The sequence below is a fragment of the Sinocyclocheilus rhinocerous genome, unplaced genomic scaffold, assembly GCF_001515625.1.
Source record: "Sinocyclocheilus rhinocerous isolate Xijiao unplaced genomic scaffold, SAMN03320098_v1.1 scaffold663, whole genome shotgun sequence".
Taxonomy (NCBI): Eukaryota; Metazoa; Chordata; class Actinopteri; order Cypriniformes; family Cyprinidae; genus Sinocyclocheilus; species Sinocyclocheilus rhinocerous.
This window is the reverse complement of record NW_015655996.1, coordinates 18,911-44,101: the sequence shown is the minus strand read 5'-3', so window position 1 is coordinate 44,101 and position 25,191 is coordinate 18,911. Positions and strand designations below refer to the sequence as shown.

The 25,191-nt window shown below is 37.3% G+C and overlaps 3 protein-coding genes across 3 annotated transcripts in view; 2 read left to right on the top strand and 1 right to left on the bottom strand.

Annotated features, from left to right (window-relative positions):
• The window catches only part of LOC107719063 (dnaJ homolog subfamily C member 21), an 11,694-nt gene extending 5,996 nt beyond the window's left edge, over positions 1-5,698 (bottom strand). The window contains exons 1-5 of the mRNA XM_016526363.1: positions 5,328-5,698; positions 5,049-5,142; positions 2,576-2,699; positions 1,945-2,061; positions 470-774 (exon numbers count right to left, since the gene is read on the bottom strand). Of these exons, the coding sequence (XP_016381849.1) occupies positions 470-774; positions 1,945-2,061; positions 2,576-2,699; positions 5,049-5,142; positions 5,328-5,424 (737 nt within the window). The 5' untranslated portion in view covers positions 5,425-5,698. The remainder of the gene's footprint in view (positions 1-469; positions 775-1,944; positions 2,062-2,575; positions 2,700-5,048; positions 5,143-5,327) is intronic.
• Positions 5,699-6,267: 569 nt separating this feature from the next.
• On the top strand, positions 6,268-11,250 carry LOC107719062 (drebrin-like protein B). The gene is made up of 7 exons (XM_016526361.1): positions 6,268-6,479; positions 9,680-9,735; positions 9,814-9,917; positions 9,992-10,066; positions 10,458-10,601; positions 10,747-10,824; positions 11,089-11,250. Exons 1-7 carry the CDS (start codon positions 6,385-6,387, stop codon positions 11,248-11,250), a joined length of 714 nt encoding a protein of 237 aa, XP_016381847.1. The 5' UTR covers positions 6,268-6,384.
• A 21-nt stretch (positions 11,251-11,271) lies between these two features.
• Positions 11,272-25,191, top strand: part of LOC107719061 (trichohyalin-like) — a 16,871-nt gene continuing 2,951 nt past the window's right edge. The window contains exons 1-5 of the mRNA XM_016526360.1: positions 11,272-11,322; positions 11,397-11,474; positions 11,570-11,678; positions 12,516-15,479; positions 20,704-20,966. Coding sequence (XP_016381846.1) covers positions 11,284-11,322; positions 11,397-11,474; positions 11,570-11,678; positions 12,516-15,479; positions 20,704-20,954 — 3,441 coding nt within the window. The 5' untranslated portion in view covers positions 11,272-11,283 and the 3' untranslated portion in view covers positions 20,955-20,966. The remainder of the gene's footprint in view (positions 11,323-11,396; positions 11,475-11,569; positions 11,679-12,515; positions 15,480-20,703; positions 20,967-25,191) is intronic.

Here is a 25,191-nt window from a genome sequence, read left to right as displayed (position 1 = left end):
TTTTTTATTTTAAAAACAAACAAGCAAGCCCTGTCCAGATTTAAAAAGTAACGCAAAAGTAGCGTAACGCATTACTTTCCATAAAAAGTAACTAAGTAACGTAATTAGTTACTTTTTATGGAGTAACGCAATATTGTAATGCATTATTTTTAAAAGTAACTTTCCCCAACACTGTAAATATATATATATATATATATATATATACACACACTGTATATATACCTATATACACACAAAATGTAGACTTTAAATTTTTTAAATAAATATATAATTAAATATAAACAAAAATATATATTTTTTAATTAAATATATTTTAAAACTATTTTAAAACTCCCTGATATATCCAGGTTTTACATGACTGTGGGGACTATGGCTATCTATACATATCTCTCCCAGTTGACACATTTTTTCTTTTGTATGAACAAAATTTTGTCATATCACCCAATCGTATAAAAGGGGCTAATCTTACTTGGCCTGGTGGAGCTTCTGTTTTCTCCTCAGTTCTTCAACTTTTTTGGCCTTCTCTGCGTTCTGCTCTTCCACCAGCTTCTTATGGGCCTGAACACGCTTGTCACGCTTTCGGACGAAAGCCACTAGTTGGCGCACCAGCTCGCTGTGCTCTTTCCTGGCCTTGTCCCTGGTTTTTTTGTTCTCTTTTTCCATGGCTCTCTTCTCCCAGCGGTTGGAGGCCTGTCGAGTGTCGTACTCCTCCTTCCATGCAAAGTTTTTGCGCGTACAGAAGCTCTGCCAGTAGCCATAGAATAAATGTACCACCTGAGAGACAAAAAAAAATTATTTAGGGGAAACAGAAACAAACACAAAGAAAATTAGAATACTATATGACTAGATTTTAAGTATAGACTTCCAGTATGCTGCATCCTTTTAAAAACAAGATGAAGAGTTTTTAGGAGGCTTGTACATTCATCTGCTTCTTGCAAGCCTCCACTGACGGCAAACACTTCAAAACATCCATTAGGTGAAGTGCAAGTATGAGCCACACCGGAAGGGGAAACGGCTAAGATCATTTAAGAGCCTTCAGGCCTAATTGAAGTGGGATGAACCTCATTGTTCAGACTCCGGAGAAAATGGTCTCAGCGGCTAAAAGAGGTACTGGATCCCTTGAACCAAATGTGAATTTTTTATCTTTTAGCTAACAATCTGAAAAATGTTTTCAGATACGGAAGAGTGCCATCCTGTTACCTGTAGAAGCTTGGAGAAGTATTTATAGATGGAATACTTTTGTGTTCCATTTAGCTAATAAGTTAATAATCCACAGTCTCATTTGGCTGTAAGGTCTAAAATGCACTAGACCCCTTGACAAACTCTGATGCCATGTTTTAGCACTCAAGTATTTCATCTTCATGTTACAATCTATACATATCTCTCTAACAAACAAAGTGTGTACCCTACTATCTCAAAAATTGTAACAAATGTATAACTGATTTTAAGATTATAATATAAAAGATAAAATATAATTAAAAGATTATAACACTGATTTTTTTTGGATCATCAACCGACTCTCACAGTCCATACATTAGTTCTGACTCGAGATTTTTTTTCATTTTCTAAGGAATTTAGTGATTCTGGTTTATTAAAAAGAACCGGATCAAAAGAGTCAGTCACATACACTACTGCTTTTCAAAAGTTTGGGGGTCGGTAAGATTTTTTTTTATATTTTCGAAAGAGGTCTCTAAATTCTGACCAAAGCTGAATCTATTTGATCCAAATTACAGTAAAAGAGTAATGTTGTGAATTCTTATTACAATTTAAAATAGCTGTTCTCTATTTGAATTTATTTTAAAATGTAATTTATCCCTGTGAAGGCAAAGCTGAATTTTCAGCAGCCATTACTCCAGTCAGTCACAGGCTCTTTTTTAAATCAAGATTCACAACAGTTGTGCTTAATATTTCTGTGGAAAACTGCATGTACCAGTGTCTACATACAGTGTCATAGTCACTCTGAGAGTCTCCAAATGAGGGAAACTGCTCCTCATCTTTACTGTGCTCCATCTCCTCCTTTGCGATAGTCTCAAACACATTCCTGTATATGGTGTAAAAGCCCTACAGAGACAAAAGAGTTTGCACTGTTAAAACACAGAATACATGCATTTCCACAATAAATAATCTTAATCATTCCAAACTGAAAGCATAACTTTGCATTTTCAACATGAACTTTTACTGCCCTCCAGCGGTACAGGATGGTATAGCAGACATATGAGCTATACATTATAAACAGATAAATACCAATTATATGTCAGATAATACAAGACATAATAAATCAACAAAAATAAATCAACAATATATGTAATAGAATATGAAATAAAATATATAAAAAAATTAATAAAGCTCTCATTTAGTTCAATTTCAGCTACATACAGAACGCAATAGTCTCTATATGCACTTTTTTGCTGAGCATATAGATACAATGCTATGGTAAAAAAAAAAAAAAACATCTGTCTGACATGTTTCACACAATTAAAAATGAATGCAGATGAAACACAAGAACTTGTCCTGTATGAACAGACACAAGTATGTTTGGTTACAGGCTGACAAAAAATAAATTTTAAATATTCACCTTTTCATCATCTCCGTAACCTGAGTAGCAGGTGACAGTGAAGAACTGCAAGAGATCAATGCTGTCATCCTGGTACTCTCCGCTGACACCCCCTTTCAACAGAGCCTCTCGGTGGTTATCATACCTTAAAACAAAAGTAACAGCCATATTAACAGAATTAAATATTAATGGGAAAATACTGAAGGCTGTAATATACATTTTAGTATACTAAAGGCCAAATACTGATTAATATTACTGGTATTTAGTCCCACATACTATGGAGAAAATTAACCCCCCCCCCCCCCCAAAAAACCCATTTTTGTGTGTGTGTGTGCTATGTGTGGCAGAAAACAACAGTCATTTTTTCATAAGTTACAACAAATAATTACAGAATTAATTATTAATTATTGGAATTTATAAAGGAAAAAATGGCTATAAATTCACTGGAAAGCGATGACATAAGCTGCAAAGTAGTGCTGGGCGGTATGACCAAAAATTTATATCACGGTATTTTTCCAAATTATACCGGTTTCACGGTACAAGACGGTATTTTTTTTTTCATGCATGACCGAGTGTTAACCATATTTTCTACTGATTGAGAGAGGAAATACTGCAGTATATTGACTTAGAATGCCCTATTTTACGGTCATGATGAGTGAATATTGTCAAAAAATACCATACTAAATAGTGACAAAACACGACCCCTTTTAATACATGTTAACCAGGTGTCACTCATTTATAATCGCGGCATCGTCTGATAAAATCAATATGCATCTACACTAAAGAGCGGCTATGCGGTTGTTTTGGCTATATTACTTTTTTTGCTCATGCAGCGCACTGCCTGCGTCTGAGTAACAAAAAAAAACAACAAACAAAAAAAGTGCATGTGATATTAACAGACGAACTACGCTCATATTTATAATTCCAAACAATCAGTAAGCGACAGGTGCTAGGAAACGCTGTTTTGTTCCCTCACCACAGTGCAACGCCCCTTTCAAACAGTGTTGCGTTCCGAACATTGTTTAAGTGACATATACCGGTATTGCGGTCTTTTCAAAATTCATATCATAACAAAAATAAAAACCGGTATTCGGTATGAACCGGTATACCGACCAGCACTACATTCAAGCCATTTCTGGACATGCAAAAGGCCTTGAACATTCAGTATAATACAAATATGAATGAGCAGTATAAAACTGTGGATGAGATTTCAGTTACCGACCAGCACTACTGCAAAGTATACATTTTGAAATTTATATTAATAAAATATTAGTAATATTAGTATTACTGATTTGTTTGCAATTTTCAGCCCATTCCTGATGCATCCTATACTAATACAAGTTCACAGTTTTGACAAATCCTCATTTTTGTTACACAGCTAGAACACGTAGATCAGCAGAATTTGCAACAACAACATTCAATACGTCTGTCATTCCAAGCCCATATGCTGTTTTTCCACTGAACACAAAAGGAGAATTTTGAAGCTCTTTTGTACAACAGCAGTGGCCACTTCTGTCACGCTCCAAAAAACACCACAGAAGTAGTCCATAACACCATATGGAAAATAGCAAAATTCACCTTTTTCTGTTGAATGGAAAACTAACTGCATATCGGTTTAGAATGTCATAAGGGTGAGAAAAAGTGTTGAACTACTCCTTTAACCAGCACCCCATAAACCAAAAAATTATATGCCAAAATGAAATGACTGTAGATCTTGAATGCTTTGGTCTTTCAAGAGCTTTCTTTTTTGAATGCTTAGAAAGCAGACAGTTGACAATTTCTTGTCAAAGAGTCAGAATTGGTCACAGCATCACTTTAAGAGAATCTCAAATAGACTAAAAAGTGACTTTTTTTGTATGAAATACTATCAAGAAAAAAATATATATCAAAACTAGGATTTGAGATGCTTGAAACACAAAGATAAAGGAGGATTCTCTTTGAGGATGATATATATATATATATATATATATATATATATACAGTATATATATATATATATACACACACATACAGTGCAACAGATATTTTATTCTGTTATTTAATTTCTCTGTTCCAGTCACTATAATCACTGTAAAGACGATTTGTATTTTGGATAACTCTGGAGCCTTATTTGCTACTACAATGGTTATTTGAATATATGCAAGTGTGAATGAGATTTGAGAACACTGAATAACAACTTAAATTTATGTTCGTGTCTTCTATTTAGAGCTTGCCGGGAAAAATCACTATCCACTTTTATATGAAAAGCAGTGGTTTAGACATTTTGCAATCAATACACATGTTGTGGAAGAAAATAAAGCCATATAGATTTGCCACATCACAGCAGTGAATAAAAGACAGAATATTCATTTTTGGAAAGAAAGTATCCTTTTTAAAGGATTGTTTACACAGGGTAGGTAACATAAATAAAGCCTCAAGTAAAATGTCATTAGTTTTGAACTAAGCTAGATGTATTGCATGTGTGGTGAACGTAGTTGTTGTTTGGAGGTCTTACCAGGCTCTCTCCTGCGGATCACTCAGAACATCATACGCAGCCTGGATAAGTTTGAACTCCTCTGCAGCCTCCTCTGCGTTATCCAAGTTCTTGTCTAGAATCACAATAACAATATGAACAACATTACAACATAATTTCAAGGTTAAACTAATGTAAGTCCTATAATCAACAGCACTTGACAGATCATTCAATTGTTAGAGAACAGGCGACACCAACAGCCTTATTTATCAATATGGTAACCTTTATTACTTATCAAGCAGATAAGATGAAACCAAATACCTGGGTGCCATTTCAAGGCTAATTTCCTATAAGCCTTTTTCAGGTCGTCGTCCGACGCGTCTCTTTTAACGCCCAGCACCTCATAGTGGCACTTCATTCTGGTCTGGACGTGGAGATCCTACACAAACTTAAACGGCTGGGTTTTGAAAACCACTGTCATTAACTACAGTACACACGAAATATCATCAATGTGGCCACGTGGATCACAAAACTAATACTACAACAGCGCAAACCTAATATTACGCTAAATATTGTAAAGACAAGAGTAAAATTTATCCGCTTATTCATCAACTTCTCGAACAGTAGACATATTTTCACTCGACAGAAGAATCGCACGAAGCCGGTGTCTTGTGTGCAGCCGCGGCGCATGGAATTGACGTCACACACGAAACGCGCTGCTATTGGCTGAGAGTTGTAGCTTTTAAGTATGCACTTCTATATAAAAATATTATTTATTTGTTATTTATTTATCTGAGATTGCATTTGTATATGCATCAAAATAATGCAAAAATAAAATATATATATATTTTTGAGAATAAAAAAATACTTCTTCCATATATCGCCATGGATCTTTCCTAACTCACAGTAATCTGATATATTTTAATAACAAATATGTTTATAAGCATAAACACATGTGATATAACTTACATTACACACTTAAATCATTGATTAAATGACCGTAAAGGCTTACTTTACGGTAAACATTACATTAAAAATGTCTCAGAAAGCCAACAGTGTAGGTTATTTTTGTTTTTTATTGTTCATTCAAAATGAAGCATTAACTCAAAATTGTTCTATTAATATGAATTAAATGGGTGGGATTTGTCAGTGGCTAACCTTTGAAACAATGCAAACCGCTATTTATTCCGAGCAGGAGTGGCTTATGGTTTTTTCTAAGCTTCCCAAGAGTTTGCATACAATTGACAAAAGCTGGCTATTTTAATCTTTCAGGAGGACATATAGCTGCTGCCATAACGAGATCTGCTGTATGACTACAGGTTATTTTATTCACATTTATTCTGCATTTAAGGATTGGATTTAATACACTAACATCATCATGAAATCAATGAGGGAAGTTGATCTGGATACATACAGTCTGTCTTTACTTACGGCAAAAGAAGACATCCTGAATCCACGCTCGTCAACAAACTGGTATGATGACGGTTTTTGTTTATTTGCTTATTTTTTAAATCCTGTAATTAATAGAAAATATAATTCAGATAGACAAGATTCTTACAGTAAAATAAAATGGTGAACAGGATAGCCTACGTGAATCTCTTTTAAATGTAAAATGTTGTTTTTTGCTTGTTTTTATTTATTTATTTTTATTTTTACCAAGAAATGTGTCTGACCAAATAATACCTTTTAATGAAATAGCAAATGTGTTTAAACAATAATAATTATAATGCATCTATAATGCATCAAAATATGATATAACCTATGCATAATATCGAAAATTTGTTAGTAGAGGATGGTTTCGACCCATCGACCTCTGGGTTACTGGCCCAGCACGCTTCCGCTGCGCCACAGTGCTAGGCGGGCTTGCATCAACGAAATTTCCGTTCTTGAACAAAAGACAACTTTCCATTGCTCTTATCTTACTATTTTAAGCTTTTAATTATTCATAAACGCCAACAACCACATAAAACACTATGCTCATGTTGAACTTCCGTGGAAAGAAAATAATGTGCAGCTATTCCACTACACAGATGGGTTTGCTCATACTGCATGTGTGATTGTTAGGGAGATATTCAGTGTTCGTCAACGGCCCCGTTCAAATTAATAGGACAAAAAAACTCGTATTTAAAAGAATTAGGTGGCATTCCACACACAAAAAATGTTACTTCGTTGTTGTTTTTTTTGCCATTTCATCCAAACTAGCTAGTCCAGTATAAAGTAGACCTCATTGCTGTGGTGTCTTGATCTGATAAATTACATTTCAGAATGTCTGTCTTATCTTAATGACCAAACAACCCCCTCCCAGTCTAATTTCCTCTGTAAATACCCCTGCTTATCTTAATTAGCATGTTTATCTGCAAAATCACCACTATGACAAACTATCCTACAGTCTGAGATGATAAAGCTAAAGCAAGGAGGTGTGTGTGGGTCAAGCATCTGTTGAACATGGTACTTAAGACATCAGTGTGTCAGTGATTGTTTTTGACCATGCTGGGGGCTAAAATGCAGACATATCCACAGGCTGAGCAGTTCCTGTTGTTCTGGCTACTGTTGTCACAGGAAACGTTTTAAAAGGGAGAATGTCACTGCTGGAAGTACTTTTCAAAAGAAAGAATGTTGGTTGTTTATGAGCTAAAAAAAAAAAGTCTGTATAATTCTGAACTGCATTCAATCAGTGTGTTTCCTGGTAACAGAAACCTTTTGGATTTCTTTCCTGACATACAGCATTTGATTTGATTTGATGTTAAACTCTAAGCTGTTTTAAAACCAAGGCCTCATTAAATTATTCAAACCATGTCCTAATTTGATCATGTGTAGTTCAGATCTGTATTTCATTATTTAGATTTATCCACTTCGGGTTATCAGATATGCACATTTAATTTTAATAATGGATTCAAGCACATATTAAACGCAGATAGAATGTGCCAGAAGCCTTACGAAGGTCCTTGTCTAAACACGGAAGTCTGAAAAAGCAGGACTCTGCATCTTCATAGCCTTCCTGTCTCTGTCATTTCCTCAGTTTTTTTTTTAACAGAATATAGTATGTGTATCTATAATAAAGTATAAAGAATACTGTTTTATGTTCGACAGTACAGTACATTTAAGACACAATAGGGTAAAAATGTTAACTAATAAATATCACTGTACTTTCCCCAGATTATTATAGTACAAAACAATAATTTTCTGATATCCTGTGTTTGAATATTCAAATCTAATTAGCATACATTTCCAGAACAGAAATCTGAACATTGGATAAAGCCAATGTCAAAATTCTTGTTACATTTCTTGTTAGAGGATTTAGATATCTGAGGATTTAGATATCTCTTTTTATCACTCCATAAATCAGAAAATACTGTCAACAACCAGGGGGAAAAAAAAAAGGTTTTAGGAATAAAATGTTTTAAAATTCAGGTCGAACAATATATGAACAAACCCCTCTGACAAAAACCCTCAAAATATAGACAAATAAAATAAAACTGTAAAGTCTGGTATATGTAAGTGCTACTGAAGTGGAGATTTCTGGCTCGGTGCATTTTTCAAAAAATCTTCAGATGGATAAAGTGTAATAATAAACACTTAAATGTATTTCGTATCTTTTCTTTCCACTAAAAAAGACATGTTATGTAAGCAAAATAGCCAAAAATCTCAAAATTGACCAGTGTATGAAAAACACTGATGTCTGTAGTGGCTTGCATTATTAAGTAAACTTACAAAAACATCACATGCATCACTTCATAATAACAACATAACATAATAGCACCCAAGCAGCTTGTGTCTTGTGTAAGTTACAGTAGATGTAACATGCTTGACAGTGTATGCAGTCAAGGCGTTAAGCTCAAGACATTTGCGTAAGCCGCTTCTTTTAATATAGCTCAAACTATTTGCCTAGAAGTTGAAAAATGTTTGGATTAACAGTCTATGCAGTTATCCTTCTAGGCTTTTGAGAACGGCTAAGACATGCTTAGCATAGTGATTTTCAAGAATGACAGATATAATGGCTCCAGTGTCCAAATAACCAAATTCATCTATTTTTGTTTGTATGAACCTGAGTGCACAGGTTTGTACTAGTTAAATGTCATGCTACTGTATCTACTGTTGCAGTTGTAACTTCTGACATTGTTGTCATGAGAATGTGGGAAAACTCCCCCTTTGTTTTTGGGTGTGAGCACATTACAGAAGACCCTAGGGGAAGGGTCCTTTATATGGGCGTCATTCACAGGAAATGGTGCCATTTGTGGCTGAAAATGTTTTTTTTTTTTTCCTGTTTAATTTACTGTACTGAACTTTCAATACATCGTATTTTCCTACCTTAGGCCTTTCCCAACTTGTGTATATATATATATTACACAATATTATATGTGTGTGGATAGATACAAATATAAACATACAAAATGTCTATATATATATATATATACATTTAATATACTGACTTTCATTTCAAATGCATTAAACGCTAAAAGAAATCTATCAATTAATCATACATACATACAGTTAATAACCAAACCTCAAACATCAGTACGGAAGCATTCATATGTCTGTTACTAAAATATCAGAGAGCTTGCCTGCACTTATAATACATTTATCGTTCTCTCTAAATTGAGTTATCCATCTTAATGAAATAAAGTGAACCTTTAATATTCCCTGTGGCCATTTTCTTCTGTCTCTGTGTGCAGGGCTTTATTCACCTATGATGGAATAATGAACATGCTCAAACTGGCTGATTCTGGAGGTAAGAGCACAAAAAAGATGCATAAATAATGTTTTGTTTTTTGTTTGTGGACTTGTTTATATGCTCGTTCTTTTATAGCAGGTGGATTGAAAGAGTTGACAGCTAAGCTTCACCCTAAATGGCCACTTTATGGGATGTGCAGGGTGGGCAAAGCTCAACCTCGCATCGCTATGATATTATGGGTTAGTTCATCCTCCACACAGTTTAATGTAAAACACTGATTATTTCCCTTTAACCAGTGTTTGTGGTCTCTCAGGTAGGAAATGAAGTGGATGGGTACCGCAAAGCTGAGTGTGCCAGTCATTTACCAGCAATCAGAGCCTTCTTTAAGGTAAAAGAGTACAGGGATTATAAAACAATATTGTATTTAATTTAGTATACTGAAAAAAATCAAAGCCTTACATTTTGCTTTACTCGTGTATATAGAGGTAAATCGATTTCCCTGTTGAAAAAAACGAAACCAGCATCCCAGCGTCAAAACATACCTAACCAGTATATGCTGGTTTTTTCAACAGGGTTAGGTAACATAATAAACTTGTTTTGTAAACATGCGAGCATGTAGAGATCTTAAATTAGATTTGTTTTTAATTCAGTTTCTTCTTTTAGAAGTCTTGTTTGGACTGCATGTCTTGTCAGTTTTAAATAAAAAACAAAAGATAAATGCATAAAAACTATGAAAACATCTTTTCCCTATCGCTCTCTTTGTCTTTCTGATGCTTCAGGAAGTTCACATCTTTCTTCCTGCCCACACTTTGGATGAAATCACAGAGGAGAGGATCTGTACACTGGCCTATAATGCTGCAGTGGTGACGCAGGGACCGAGAGGGAGACCCAGCCACCGGACAGAAGACAGACAGGCCATTGTGGTATGAGATCATGACAGTTTCTTACAACAAGGGGGCAGGCTTTATTAATCCTAAATGATAATGTTGTTTTGAAAAGTATAACCAGTCAGGCAATTAAAATCAGGAAAATGGTAAACAAATCAAACTGTCTCCTTACCATTTCCAGGGCACTAACTACAAGCGGACAATCGCAGCTGCAGAGATCCAAAGAATACAGAGAGATTCTTTTTGGGCACACGCAGAGGTACAGAGTGAGTTTTTATGTAATTTTATTTTATTTTTTTACTATTTTTACATTTCATTATTTTTTATTAACCCATAGCATGGCATAAAATATATAATGATCTGAGATAACTGAGATTTATTATTTGAGTTATTATGAGTTATTATTTGAGAATTTGAACTTAGCACAGCAACATGGACTCACTCAAATTTTCCTCCAAAAATGGAAAAATGTCACAAACAATACAAAAGCAGACAGAGGTTAGTTTCTTACTGTATTTTACAGAGAGAAGAGGAGGAAAGGAAAAAGGAGGAACAGCGGAGGGCAGCAGAGGACAGGAAGCAGAGAGAGAAAGAACGTTTGCTCCAGGAAAGGAGAGATGCAACAGAGAGAGAGAGGAGAATGAATGAAAAAGAACAGAAAATAAAAAACAAGGGTCAAAGGTGAGCTTTTTTTTTTAATAGGAGAATACAGGCCCAAATGGAGGCAGAGGCCTGGAAACTGGAGAAAATAAAATGGGTATGATAAATTTGTTTCCATGTGTGTGCATGTGTGTTTGCATGTATATATTCTTAATCTATATTATATGACAGGAGCATGAGGAAAGGGAGCGTGAAGAAGAGGAAATTAGAACTAGATATTCATGCTCTCAATCAGAGGAAAATGCTGTGGTTAGTTCTGTCAATCAAACCTGCACTAAGCCCATCCCCTAAATATGTGCCCTGTGATTTTCATGCAGTGATGTAATACTGTTTATGGCCAACAGGAGGCAGCAGCTCTTGTGTCTCAGCGTGCTGTAAACCCCAGAGAGTTTTTCAGACAACTGTCCTCCTCAAGTGTCCACATAGCCTCCCATCCCAGCTCCACATGTCCAGGTAAAGTATAAGACAAAGAGAACCGCCATGTGTTTCTATTAGCTGAAACCGTGAGAGCAACTATGCTACTGCATACTCCTCACAAACAAATATTTTATGTCTTACATTTGAGAACTTATTTTAAAATCCAACATAATTTATTTTTGCATTTTTATGGCATCCCAACCAGCTTTAATGTAAAGATGACAAGTTTTCAATTAGTTAGCATTTACCACAGTTAAAATGACAATGAACAATAGGCTACATTTACAGCATTTATAAATCTAGGTTAATGTTTCTATATATTTCTGCACTACTGTTCAAAAGTGTGGGGTCCAGAATAATTGTAACATTTTTTGATGTTATATAAACAAATAAACTACTTTTTTTTTTTAATGTAATAAATAAATAAATACATCATACCTCCCCCAGACTTTTGAACAGTAGTGTAGGTTAACATGGAATCTAATGTACAGTAAAAAATGTTCATGTTCATTTTACAGCAGTTCATGATTAATGCATTATGTTAACAACTATAACGTATTGTAATCTGTTATCAGTTATGAAAATATATAGTAAATAAAATTCATAGTAAGCAGTTCACACATTTGATTTGTTAATAAAATGTTTTCATATCAGATATGGCTTGCGCAGATGTTCAGCATGACAAAAATAGAAATAGGGTGTTCGGCAACTGAACAAGTCTGTCTACACATCAAGTGGCAGTAATGTGACGCACACATTATTGCCACTTGCCGTGTAGACAGATTTGTTGATTATAATGACAGTAGTCTTGTTTTGTAAACGTACTTTTCATATTTTAGTTGTTTCAAAAATTCTTTCTCTTTTTTTTTGCAGCCAGGAGTCCCTATAGGCGACTGCATCGAAGTCAGACAGACAATATCTTCAGTTTCAATGAATCACCTTCTTCTACACCTACTTCCCCATTCAGATCATCAGTGGTATCGCCTTACTTTCCGTCGACTCCCACATCCCGGAGCCCAATCCTTTTCGCTAGCACTACAGCTTCCTCGCTGCCGAATGGTGCAATGGTATCTACCAAAAGCCAGATCCAGCAATCTAAGATGATGGAGCCACGGCTCCAAACTCAACCATCACCTACAACCGAAGCCACTGAATCTGAAATCAAAACTCCTGTCAGTGATATACTAGACAGTCTGGTCTTTTATCCACCTCCACCAACCCCTGAACAGCTCCAACCAGATGAATCAGAGGTAGCCGATGAGTTTCCTCCACCTCCCCCTGGTTTTGAGAATTCACCAGAACCATCTGTGGGCCAGCCTGAGACACTTGATGACCCCTTAGACCCTCTTCTTCCTCCATCATGTGTTTTGGTACCTGAACCACCCGCCAGACCACTTCCTGCTCTGTCTGTTGCTCCACGAACGCTGAACGACCTGGAACCGGGGAGGGATTTTACTGCTTGGGCATCGGGTATATCTATGGTTGAGGAGGAGGAGGATGAAGGGAATGAAGCAAAAGAGATGAAATATGAGGGGAAAGGTGCAACTGAAGAGATGTATGGAGAGCGAGGGGGGCATGAAGAAGAGAAGGGAGGTGGAGAAGAGAGAGCTGAAACTGGAGAGATGAAAAACAGGGGACAGGAAGAACACGATGGGATGACTATGGAAAATCATGAAAGTGAAAAAGAATCTAATGGTAAAATGATGGAGAAATATGAGAGTGGAAAAGAACAAGATGGTAAAATGTTGGAAGAATGTGAGAGTGAAGAAAAACAAGATGGAAATATTATGGAAGAACGTGAGAGGGAAGAAGATCAAGTTGGGGAGATTGTGGAAGAATTTGAGAGTGGGAAAATTATAGAGGAAAAAGAAAGTGAAAAAGATGGGAAAGATTTGGAAAAACATGAGCAAGATGGGAAAATTGTGGATGCATTTGACAGTGAAAAAGATGAGAAAAGCATGGAAATATCTGAAACTGAAATGAAACGATATGCAAAAATGATGGAAAAATGTGGGCAAGAAACTGAACAAAATAGGAAAATGAAAGAAAAATGTGATGAAGAACATGACAATGAAAATGAACAAGCTGGTAAAATTATGAAAGAACATGAGGTTGATAAAATACAAGATGGGGGCATCATGGAAGAACATGAATGTGAAAAAGAACAAGACTGGAAAATTAATGAAGAATTTAAGAGTGAACAAATACAATATGCAAAAATTATGGAAGAATGTGGGCAAGATGGGAAAACTGTAGAAAAATGTGAGGAAGAACATAAGAGGGAAAAAGAAATTGATAGAAAAATAATGGAAGAAGATGGAAAAAAAGGAAATCAAGATGGAAAAACTGTGGATGCATTTGACAGTGAAAAAGAACAGGATGAGACAAGCATGGAAGGATTTGAGACTGAAGAAATACATAAATGTGAAGAAGAACATGAGATTGAAAAAGAACAGAACCGGAAAACGATAGAAGACTGTGAGAGTGAAAAAATACAAGATGGAGACATAGAAGAACATGAACGTGAAAAAGAAGATGGCTGGAAAGTAGTGGAAGGATTTGAGACCGAAAAAATACAATATGTGAAAATTATGGAAGAATGTGGGCAAGAAAATGAGCAAGATGGGAAAATTGTAGAAAGATGTGAAAAACATGAGAGTGAAAAAGAACAAGAGAGGAAAATTGTAGAAAATCATGAAAATGAGAAAAGTCTGACAGAACATGAGAGCGAAAATGAACAGGATTGGAAAATTATAGAAGACTGTGGGATTGAAAAAATACATGATGGAGAATTCATAGAAGAACATGAAGGTGAAAAAGAGGATTGGAAAGTATTTGAGACTGAAAAAATTATGGAGGTATGTGGGCAAGAAAATGAGCAAGATGGAAAAAATGTAGAAAAATGTGAGGAAGAACATGAGAGTGAAAAAGAAGATGATGTTGAAGAACAAGATGGTAGAAGGTTGGAAGAACAGGATTGGAAAATTAAGGAAGTGTTTGAAAGTGAAAAAGAGCAAGATTGTAAAATTGGGGAAAGACGTGAAGATGGGAAAAGTCTGGAAGAACATGAGGGTGAAAAAGAACAGAATCAGAAAATGACAGAAAACTGTGAGAGTGAAAAAATACAATATGGGAACATCATGGATGAACATGAATGTGAAAACAAACAAGATGGGATGACAGAAAACCAACAGGACAGACAGAACCAAGACAATGAACGAATGTCACATGTGGATGTAGACAGAGCAGTGAACGTGACTGTGCTCAGGAAGGAAGAATCATACACAGAAATAATAAAGAAGAATGAGGCGACAGAAGTAGGTGATGAAAATGAGAAGGAACAGATGGACACACCTTTAATCCAGACAGAGGAGGCTGATGCAGTTTTTTCCCAGCATGCTCCACTCTTTCAAGAATCCCATGCTACAGAGCCATCTCAAATCAATGACGCATGTATTCCTGAAATCATTTCAACCACTCAAGATAAAAACGAGCCACAGATGAGCTCAACTGATACCTTACCCCAAATAAACTTACCAACCATTCAGGTCGAGACAGATCTTTCTAGTTTGAGCAATCAAGGAGATTCAGACATGAAAGAAAAGACTGAATCTGTCGACTCTCAGGCTTCCTCAGAGACCTCCAAGAACAGCCCAGACGCCACATCAGCAGAACAGACTCCTGACACAGAAACATGTGCTACAGTGGAGGATGAACAGACAGAAATGCTTCAACAGGATAAAATTGTGGACAGCAGCAATGATTTGGCTGAGGGGATCAATACTGAGTGCAAGACATCACCTATAGCTGAGAATCAAGCCAGGACTGGACAGTCAGGTGAGGGGGAGTTTAGTCATTTCTATTAAATCGAAGAAAGTTTTCACAAAACAATTAAGCAACTGTTTTAACACTAATAATTAGAAATGTTTTGTGAGCAGCAGATCAGCATATTAAAATGATTTCTGAAGAATCATGTGACACTGAAGACTGCAGTAATGGCTGCTGAAAATTCAGCTTTGCCATCACAGAAATAAATTACATTTTAAAATGTATAACAATAGAACACACTTATTTTAAATTGCAATAGTATTTCACAATATTGCTGTTTTTACTGTATTTTATAGCAAATAAATGCGGCCTTGGTAAGCTTAAGAGCAGTGCTTAATTTGTAAATTAATAATTGCCAGATCCAAAACAGCAATTAAAAGGCGCTGTGACCGACACTGAAAATACAACTTAAGTTTTCCCGGAACATTCAATGACGTCACTAAACGGTGATGCCACAATTATAAGAGAGCATCATTCACATGTTTCTGCATTAACCTAACTAGGGCACAGCTTCAAAACCGGTCAAAAATGGGTTGCCAGGATGATTTTAGGAAAATGTATATCTAAGATACATTAAAAATAACAAAATTTGTTTTCATAAAAATAAAATTCAATCATAGTAGCATAGGTATAAATATGCGAAAAATATCTGACTTAAATAAGTAACAGTTTCAATTAAACGCGCATCATTGCTTTATTTTACAAAATCACAAATGTTGTGTTGTTATTTTGAGTGTGCAAAAATAAAAGTAAACACTTTGTGCTTTCGAATGATCTTACTCTTATCTGTATGACCAAAAAATGTTATGTTTCAGCTGTTCGATCGCGCCGCCACATATTCGCAACTCAAACTTGACATCGCAGTCTGTTCATTATCAAAATACAAAACAGTCAACCAAAAATAAAAAAGGTTACACTGGTCAATTTAAATAGTCTGTGGTAGGCCTATAACTGGTCCACTTTGTATGCCAAGCACATATTTGCTCATGTGAAGAGGATATTTCTGTCGATATACAAACGTGTGTAAAGTACAAAGTCTCAACATTATAAATAATAGTTTCAAATACATTGCGAATATGGAAACATTAGGATTTGTGCCGAATGAGAGGTACGTCACGTGAGCCCAATCAACGCGTGGTACTTTCAGTTTCGCTTTGTTTTGGTTTCTTTAGGTTTATATATTTTTATTTCATTCTTGTTCTGTTCTGAATACCGTTACATTTATATGATTTGTTTTGGAGTGAGCTATACTAACGTATAGCTATGTTTATAGCGTTTATAATGTTTATACATTATAATATTTCACTTTATTTGGTATTATTTCTGGTATTTCTGGTATTATTACACTCTCTCCAAACGTTCTGCTGCTAATAAAACAATAAGCAATAAGCACCAATCAATGAGAGCGAGTTAAACTTAAGAAAGCTGACTGGTCACGGTCAAAAATATGTTGAGGACCAATACATAACCGCCAAATACATAAACCTGCGCTCGCTCTCATATGCACGCACGTCACGATCTAATGCTGGATCCTTAAAAACAATTACCAGAATGCAAAAATTCAAAATCTGACATTTTCCGGAACAGGATCCGGCAGGATCCGGCTCAAATTAAGCACTGCTTAAGAGACTCCTTTCAATAACATAAAAAAATCTTACTGACCCCAAACATCTAAATTATATGTTTGAATAAATACTAGTTCCCTATCAGTTAGTCACGTTCGTCATTACGTCAACACTGACGTTAGGGGTCTCACTTGGGAGCCCCTATCACTTCTGAACATTACAAGAAATGGCCAATTTTTGCATGCCAAGTCACTCCCCATACATACGGGTATATAAGATGGCGGCGTGCATCCACTCATTCAGATTTTTGCTTCAGAGCCGATCGCTTCGTGAGCGCTTTCTCTCTCATCTAAGAGAAATCTTCCAGAAACGAAGAAGCCTTCACTGCAGAAGATTCTCGGCTGTGTCAGAAAACAGTGCATTCAGCTGTGTGCTCGCCTCTCCTTAGCACAGGTAAGTGCTGTGATCCACCACTGGGTGCTCCAATCTAAAAGAGCAATTTCCTACAGCTTGCACAGTCGAGAGTGTCTTTCAAGATGTCTTTCCGACCGTGTGCTTCCGGGTGTGGTAGTTTCCTTACCTCTGATGATGGACACGATCGCTGTCTCACATGTCTGGGCCTCCGCCATGCACACCATGGCCATCCGGCAAGTACACCTCTTAAGTGACTTTGCCCAGCAGTTCTCGGCAGTCCGGAAGCAGACAGAGGCCATTAAGCATATCTTGCCTAGGCGGGACACTCCAGTTGCCAAACCGCTGAGGTCTGGGTCTTCATCTGCCCGTCGCCGAGGGTGCCCCCTTACGGAGTTAATATCTGCTCTGCCCTGACCAGAATCCAAGGAGGAGACTTCCCAGAAGACAGCAAAGCATCCCTGAGACGGGCGACCCGGAGATGGAAGGGATTGCTCTTTTGGGGCCATTAACATCTGGGCCCTCACCCCGGGGGAGGGCCGGGGGCGTTCACCACCGTTGATGCCTGTTCCGCCACTGACCCCTCAGTCAGCGGTACCCACATTCTCCATAAAAGAGCAACTTCCTTCATCTCTGGGTCTGATGTGTCGGGATTTGTCTGTGAGCGACGCTCTGCTTCCTCACTGCCAGTCTCGACACAGTATATCACCACTCAAGAGGTTGCAGGACGCTCCGCTTCCTCACGTTTCCCTTGCAATCTCTCCGCGGGATCCGGGGAGTCAGGTAAGAGCTTCTCCTCTGCCTGTACTTCAGGATGCCACGCTTCCCAGGTTGGACTCTCTTCCTCCTCTCTGCTGCCTCACTGTGAGTACGTCAGTAATCGTACCTTTGGTGACACTTTCTCAGAGCTTGGGGGCCTGGCTCATTCAGACGATTCAACAAAGTATGCAATAGAGCCTGTCCCTCCAGCCGAGATGAAATTGGGATTTTACAGTCCTTATTTCATCGTACCCACGAAGAGCGGTGGGTTACGACCTATCCTGGATCTGCGGGTCTTGAATCGGTCTCTTCACAGGCTTCCGTTCAAGATGTTGACGCAGAAGTGCATTCTTTCATGCGTTCGACACCAGGATTGGTTTGCAGCGATCAACCTGAAGGATGCATACTTTCTCGTCTCGATTCTACCTCGACACAGACCGTTTCTTCGGTTTGCTTTCGAGGGTTGGGTGTATCTGCCCAGTCGGGCTGTCCCTGTCTCCCCATGTCTTTACAAAAGTCGCGGAAAGTGCCCTGTCCTCACTTCAGGAGAAGAGCATCCGAGTCCTCAACTATCTCGACGACTGGCTTACATTAGCTCACTCGCGAGATGTGTTGTGCGAGCACAGGCATATGGTGCTTCAGCATCTCAGCCACCTGGGGCTTCGGGTCAACTGGGAAAAGAGCAAGCTCTCCCCAGTGCAAAGCATCTCTTTTCTCGGTATGGAGCTGGACTTGGTCAACATGACAGCACGTCTCACGAACGAGCATGCCCAGTCAGTGCTGAACTGCCTGAATTTGTTCAGGGGGAAAACAGCGGTTCCTCCAAAACCATTTCAGAGGCTCCTAGAGCATATGGCATCCGCAGCCGCAGTTAAGCCACTCGGGTTGTTACATATGAGACCGCTTCAGCACTGGCTGCACAGCTGAGTCCCGAGAAGGGCATGGCGCCGTGGCACTCACCGGATCAGTGTTACCCCAGTTTGTCGCTGCCTTTTCAGCCCATGGTCGGACCTTGCTTTTCTACGGGCAGGTGTGCCCCTGGAGCAAGTGTCGAGGCATGTTGTTGTCACAACAGATGCCTCCAGTACAGGGTTCCTGGACGGAACCACGACTGCAGTGGCACATCAATTGCCTCGAGTTGCTGGCAATACTGCTTGCTCTTCACCGGTTTTGTCCATTGCTGCAAGGCAAGCATGTGCTTGTCCACATGGACAACACTGCGATGGTTGTGTACATCAACCATCAGGGTGGGGTACACTCACATCGCAAATCACTGCGTGTCGTTCATGTTCCGGGGGAGCTCAATCGTGCAGCCAATGCACTCTCACGACAGCTTACTCTTCCAGGAGAATGGAGACTCCATCCCCAGGTGGAGTCATTTCGGGGAAGCCCAGGTGGACCTGTTTGCTTCTCAGGAATCTTCCCACTGCCAGCTGTTCTACGCCCTCACCTCGGCACCCCTCGGCACGGATGCTCTGGCACACAGCTGGCCCCAGGGTGAATGCAAGTATGCCTTTTCCCCAGTGAGCCTGGTCTGTGCAAGATCGCGCCTCGTTCCCTCTTGGGATCTCTCTGTGGTCCTGGCAGGACTACGGGGAGCCCCCTTTGAGCCGCTTGACTCAGTTAAGCTCAAGTTCATGTCATTTAAGACAGCGCCCCTGGTCGCGCTCACATCCATCAAGAGGGTTGGGGACCTGCAGGCATTTTCGATCAATGAATCATGCCTTGAGTTTGGGCTGGCTGATTTTCACGTTATCTTGAGGCCTCGGCCCGGTTATGTGCCCAAAGTTCCCACCACTCCCTGCATCTGTCCTGACACGATTACTTGTCAGCACCTGCACCTTCAATTTTCGTAACACAGTTCTGGTTGTGGCGCTTTCCATAGGGACCCCTAACGTCTGTGTCGACGTAACGTTGAACGTGACTGACTGATAGGGAACGTCTCAGTTATGTATGTAACCCTCGTTCCCTGAAGGAGGGAACGGAGATGTTACATCCCTCATGCCACAACAATAAGTGGATGCACGCCACCATTTTATATACCTGTATGTATGGGGAGTGGCTTGGCATTCAAATTCCACTCGCCAATCGTCATTGGTTATTTCTTGTAATGCTCAGAGGTGACTGGGGCTCCCAAGTGAGACCCCTAACATCAGTGTCGACATAACGTCTCCGTTCCCTCCTTCAGGGAACGAGGGTTACATACATAACCAAGATGTTCTGTGAAATAATGTCTAAAATTGCAGTTTTTTCAATAAAAATGTTTTGACATGCAATATTTTAATGTTAATTAGTAATTAATTAGTTAATTAGTAGTTAAGATAATATAATAAGATAATTGTATTATTAGAAAGCTGAGAGTTTTCTTTATACTTATATTTAAATAAACATAAAATATAATGTCACAGTGGATAAGAAACATGTTCGGCCAATGCATTATTTTTCAGTTTAGCCATGTGATTGCAGTTGAGTGAAATTTTTGTTTTGTAACTTTGCAGATACTGCAATGGACCTAAAATGCAGTATTACTCATCAGCTGGATCCGACTAATGACATAAGTGATCTTGAAGTGGGAGAAGAGCCTATATCACTCCTAGCCAGTGACACAGATGTGGAGCAGAACTTAAAGTGTAATTCTGACCCTGATCAAGTGAATAAAGACTTTAAACATAAAATTATGGAGAACTGCGAAACCATCGCGGAAACACCCAACAACATGAGGAATGATAAGATAGCCGATGAAAAGTGAAGAACATAATTGGTAGGTGTGAACTGTTAACTGTTTAATGGAACGGATCGTTCACCCTCACCCTTAGAATGGATCGAATGCAATACTTCTGGTTTTGATTGGCATTCATTATAAAACCGCAAGGAGTGGAAGGGTAATTTAGGGCTAATCGCACATTTGTGCTTTTCACCCCAGGATGGTTGCTTTTTATAAGTCTCGGATGGAAATCCTACAATGCGATATAACTGCTATAAATAATTACCCCAATTTAGAGATTTAGAGAAAATCTCGTCATGATAATTATATTAGTAAATCTCAAAGGTGTTTTTGCTGGAAGGAAATATTACACTGAAATGTTACACCAAACTCGACCTAGTATAAATACCTCAACCTCAAATTATCTCGTCAAGCATACAGAAAAAGTAAACTTGTGCATGCACAGAAAAGGATTACAGGATAGATGAGCCATCGATTAGAAACAGACAGACAGACAGGAGACATGTTTATCAGATACACCGAGTGCAAATATTTTAACTGTAACTTCAGTATACTTATCTCTCTTCAAATTGTACATTCTTCTGGCAAAAATATTGGATAAGCTGCAGCACATGCAAAAACATACCAGATTTCTGCCGTTGTTATTTAGTGCTATATATATAGAGCTATAAAAAAGTTACTTTAAAGGAATAGTTCACTCAAAAGTGAAAATTTGCTGAAAATTTACTCACCTTCATGCCATCCAAGATGAAGATGAGTTTCTTCATCAGAACAGATTTAGAGAAATGTAGCATTACATAATTTGCTCACCAATGGATCCTCTGCAGTGAATGGGTGCCGTCAGAATGAGAGTCCAAAAGCTGATAAAAACATCACAATAATTCACAAGCAATCACACAACTCCAGTCCAGTAATCAACATCTTGTGAAGCAAAAAGCTGCATGTTTGTAAGAAACAAATCTATCATTAGGGCGCTTTAACTTTAAACGGTCGCTTCTGGTCAAAATATGAATGTATAATCCATAATAACACTTCCTCCAGTGAATAAGTTCGCCCCCTGTTGTCCTCTCACATTTACATCCACTGATAAGTCTACAGTAGTTTAGAACTGTTTTAGACTGTTTTCACTTGTAAACGGCGCTTGATCTGTGTAAACAGTATTTCTCTCTTGATTCAGACAAGACGACTTCACTGAAGAAAGCAATTATATTAATAGAGTACTTGTGTTTATTACAAAAACACAGCTTTTCACAGCTTTCACAGCTTTTCACAAGATGTTAATTGATGGATTGGAGTCATGTGGATACAGTGTACATGTTGCAACAGTGTAAATCAGGGTTATTATTGTTAACTAAACTAACTAAAAACACTTTCATTGCTTGAAATAAAATAAACATTAACTGAAATAATGCATATTAAAATAATAATAATTATTATTATTATTAATAAACATTTCAGCGCGTTGCCAAGGCAACATTTCTCATTTTTGTTTACTTTAACTTGAAGTACTAAAACAACTAAATAAACTAAAACTAAAAACTTAATAGAAAACTAAAGTATATAGACAAAATAATAAAAATGACAAGAACACACAACAAAATTACTAAAAGTTTAATTAAAAGGCAACCAGAAAATATACACATTTTAATGTAGTTCAAAATATTAATAAGCACATAACATTAAGTCTCCTTTCCTTTATAAAATAGTATAAAATGGGCCCCTGAAACTGATCCAAACAGGTATATCTAGATTTTTTTTTCTGTGTACATAGACGGATTGCTTACCAAAATGCCAATCATAACTGTTACGGTTATTCATACAGCAACATGTTTACTTAAAGTGTCAGCAATCTCAGTCTGGAAAAAGACATTATCATTGTGGCATATGGGGGTGGCCACACCTTTGATGAGGCCTGGACCAGATCCATATTTGCATTCATATCATTGCTGCTTTCAAAATTAATCTGCAAATAAGAACGTTCCCATCATTAGGTACAAATGCTGCCATTTTCTAAGCAGACAAGAACGTTTAATGCAAACAAACAATAATCCTAACCCTGTGGCTCTCCTGCTTGAAATGAAGATTCACGACAGACTGTCGCTGTGACACTGAAGTGTTAGTTAATGACTGGTATTGGTTAGCAGTGACAAATGAAATTGTTGCAACAAAGTGACACTTTTGCCAAATCTACAGTGCAAACCAGGGTTATTATTGTAAATGAAAACTAAAACTATAAAAACATGTTCATTTCAAAACAATTTCAATAATAAACATGAAGTGAAATAAAATAAATATATAAAATATATAACAAAATAAAAAACAAAGACTTTTTATACTGATTGTGTGTGTATATATACAATCAGTATAACGTATAAAAATTATACTTTTTATATAAAGTATAAAAATATTTTAATATATTATAATATATTTATATTTTATATAAACATAAAATATAAATATATTATTAAATATAAATATATATATTTGCATTAATTATTAAATATTTCAGCTAGTTTCCAAGGCAGTATTTCTCATTTCTGTTTAAAGCTACAGTACAAAATAACCAAAAATAATTAACAGACTAAATACTAAAACTTCAAAACTTTATAGATATATTTATCACAACACACAAAATTATTATGAAAACTAAAGTGAAAATGAAAACAAAAAATATCCAAATGAAATCTAATTCAAAATATTAAGAAAAAATAAATTACTACTAAGATACTAAAGTAACGTGCAAACAGAGAGCTACATACCATTTATTTAGAATATTTGATATTTGGGTACAGAATTATGCAGGTGTTCAGATAGAGTTGTAAGAAGTATCATGAGAAAAATTCAGTGACTGTTAATAAGCAGAAAATGGCATTTTTATTTTCTCATATAATTCTTCCTCTTCGTTGAAATATAAAAGAATATATAACACTACCTTAAGAATTTTGGGGTCAGTAAGATTTTTCTAGTTTTTTTTTTTAATTCAGCAAGGATGCTTTCAATTGTTAAAAATGACAATAAATACATTCATAATGTTAAGTAACATTTCTGTTCATCTTAAAAAACAAATAAGCAGAACAACCATTGTTTAACAAATAATAATGCAAGAGATGTTTCTTGAGCAGCAAATCAGCATATTAGAATGAGTTCTGAAGAATGTGACACTGAAGACTGGCGTTATGATGCTGAAAAAAAAATTTATAAAAAAAGGAATCAGTTATTTATTTATATATTAATGGTATGCACCAAATTATGCATATATAATTATGTATAGCAGATGGCAGTTTGGGCGAGTTGTGTGGTAGAGGTCTGCTCAGGACTGTTTTTTTAGTCCCGCTCCCGCAAGGTTCTATTCCGCACCCACCCGCTCCTGCTATATATTCACTCTTTGTTCACCCTTAGAATAATTTTCTTCCCGACCCGACCTTTCCCGCTAAATTTAGATCTGGTTTCCAGAATCTCATATTTTATGCAACACAGTAGGAAAAAAGTGTCAGAGAAAATAAAATTGTACAAAAATTGTATTTATTTTTATTCGTCTTGTCAGGATACAATTCGTTTAACATTGACAACACAATAGGGAAAAAGTGTCTCAGAAAAAAAAAAATTTAAAATGTAGGTTGTACAAAAATAGCCTATTTTTATTCGTCTTGTCAAAATACTAAATTCGTTTGACATTTTCTGTTAACACAGTAGGAAAAGTGTAGCAGAGAAAAATAAAATAAATAAATACGACATCTTTTATTTAAAATTATAGGCTAAGCGAAATATAAACAAAACCAAGTTGAACGTTCTTCAAGGACAGCGCATCCACACTTTGCTCCATCCTTATTCTGCTCTGTCACTCATCGACAACCTGCCTGTTCTGTCTGAGGGCCGTATATTTACCACAGGCACAGCCTGCTCTGAGCATCGTTATGCACATGCTGCGCACAGACCACGCTTAACGTTTTGACGTTTAACGCATGCGTGCAGCGCGTGCATAACAGTCCTGAGCGCAAGCTGTTCCGGTGGTCAATAAGAATAAAGCGCAGATATGCTGTTCTAAATGGACGTCGGGAACGGGATATTATTAGACCGCCCGCTCCCGTTCAAATTACACCAGAGTTACCGACCGCTACCGCGTTTTATTCGGGAATTTAATCCCGCGGCGCAAAAAATCTGGTCGGGTCCCACGGTTCCCACGGGAATGCAGACCTCTACATGACAATGTTAATGTATTTGGTCTTGGCGGAATAGATCTGCTACGCTGCTGCTGCGGCAG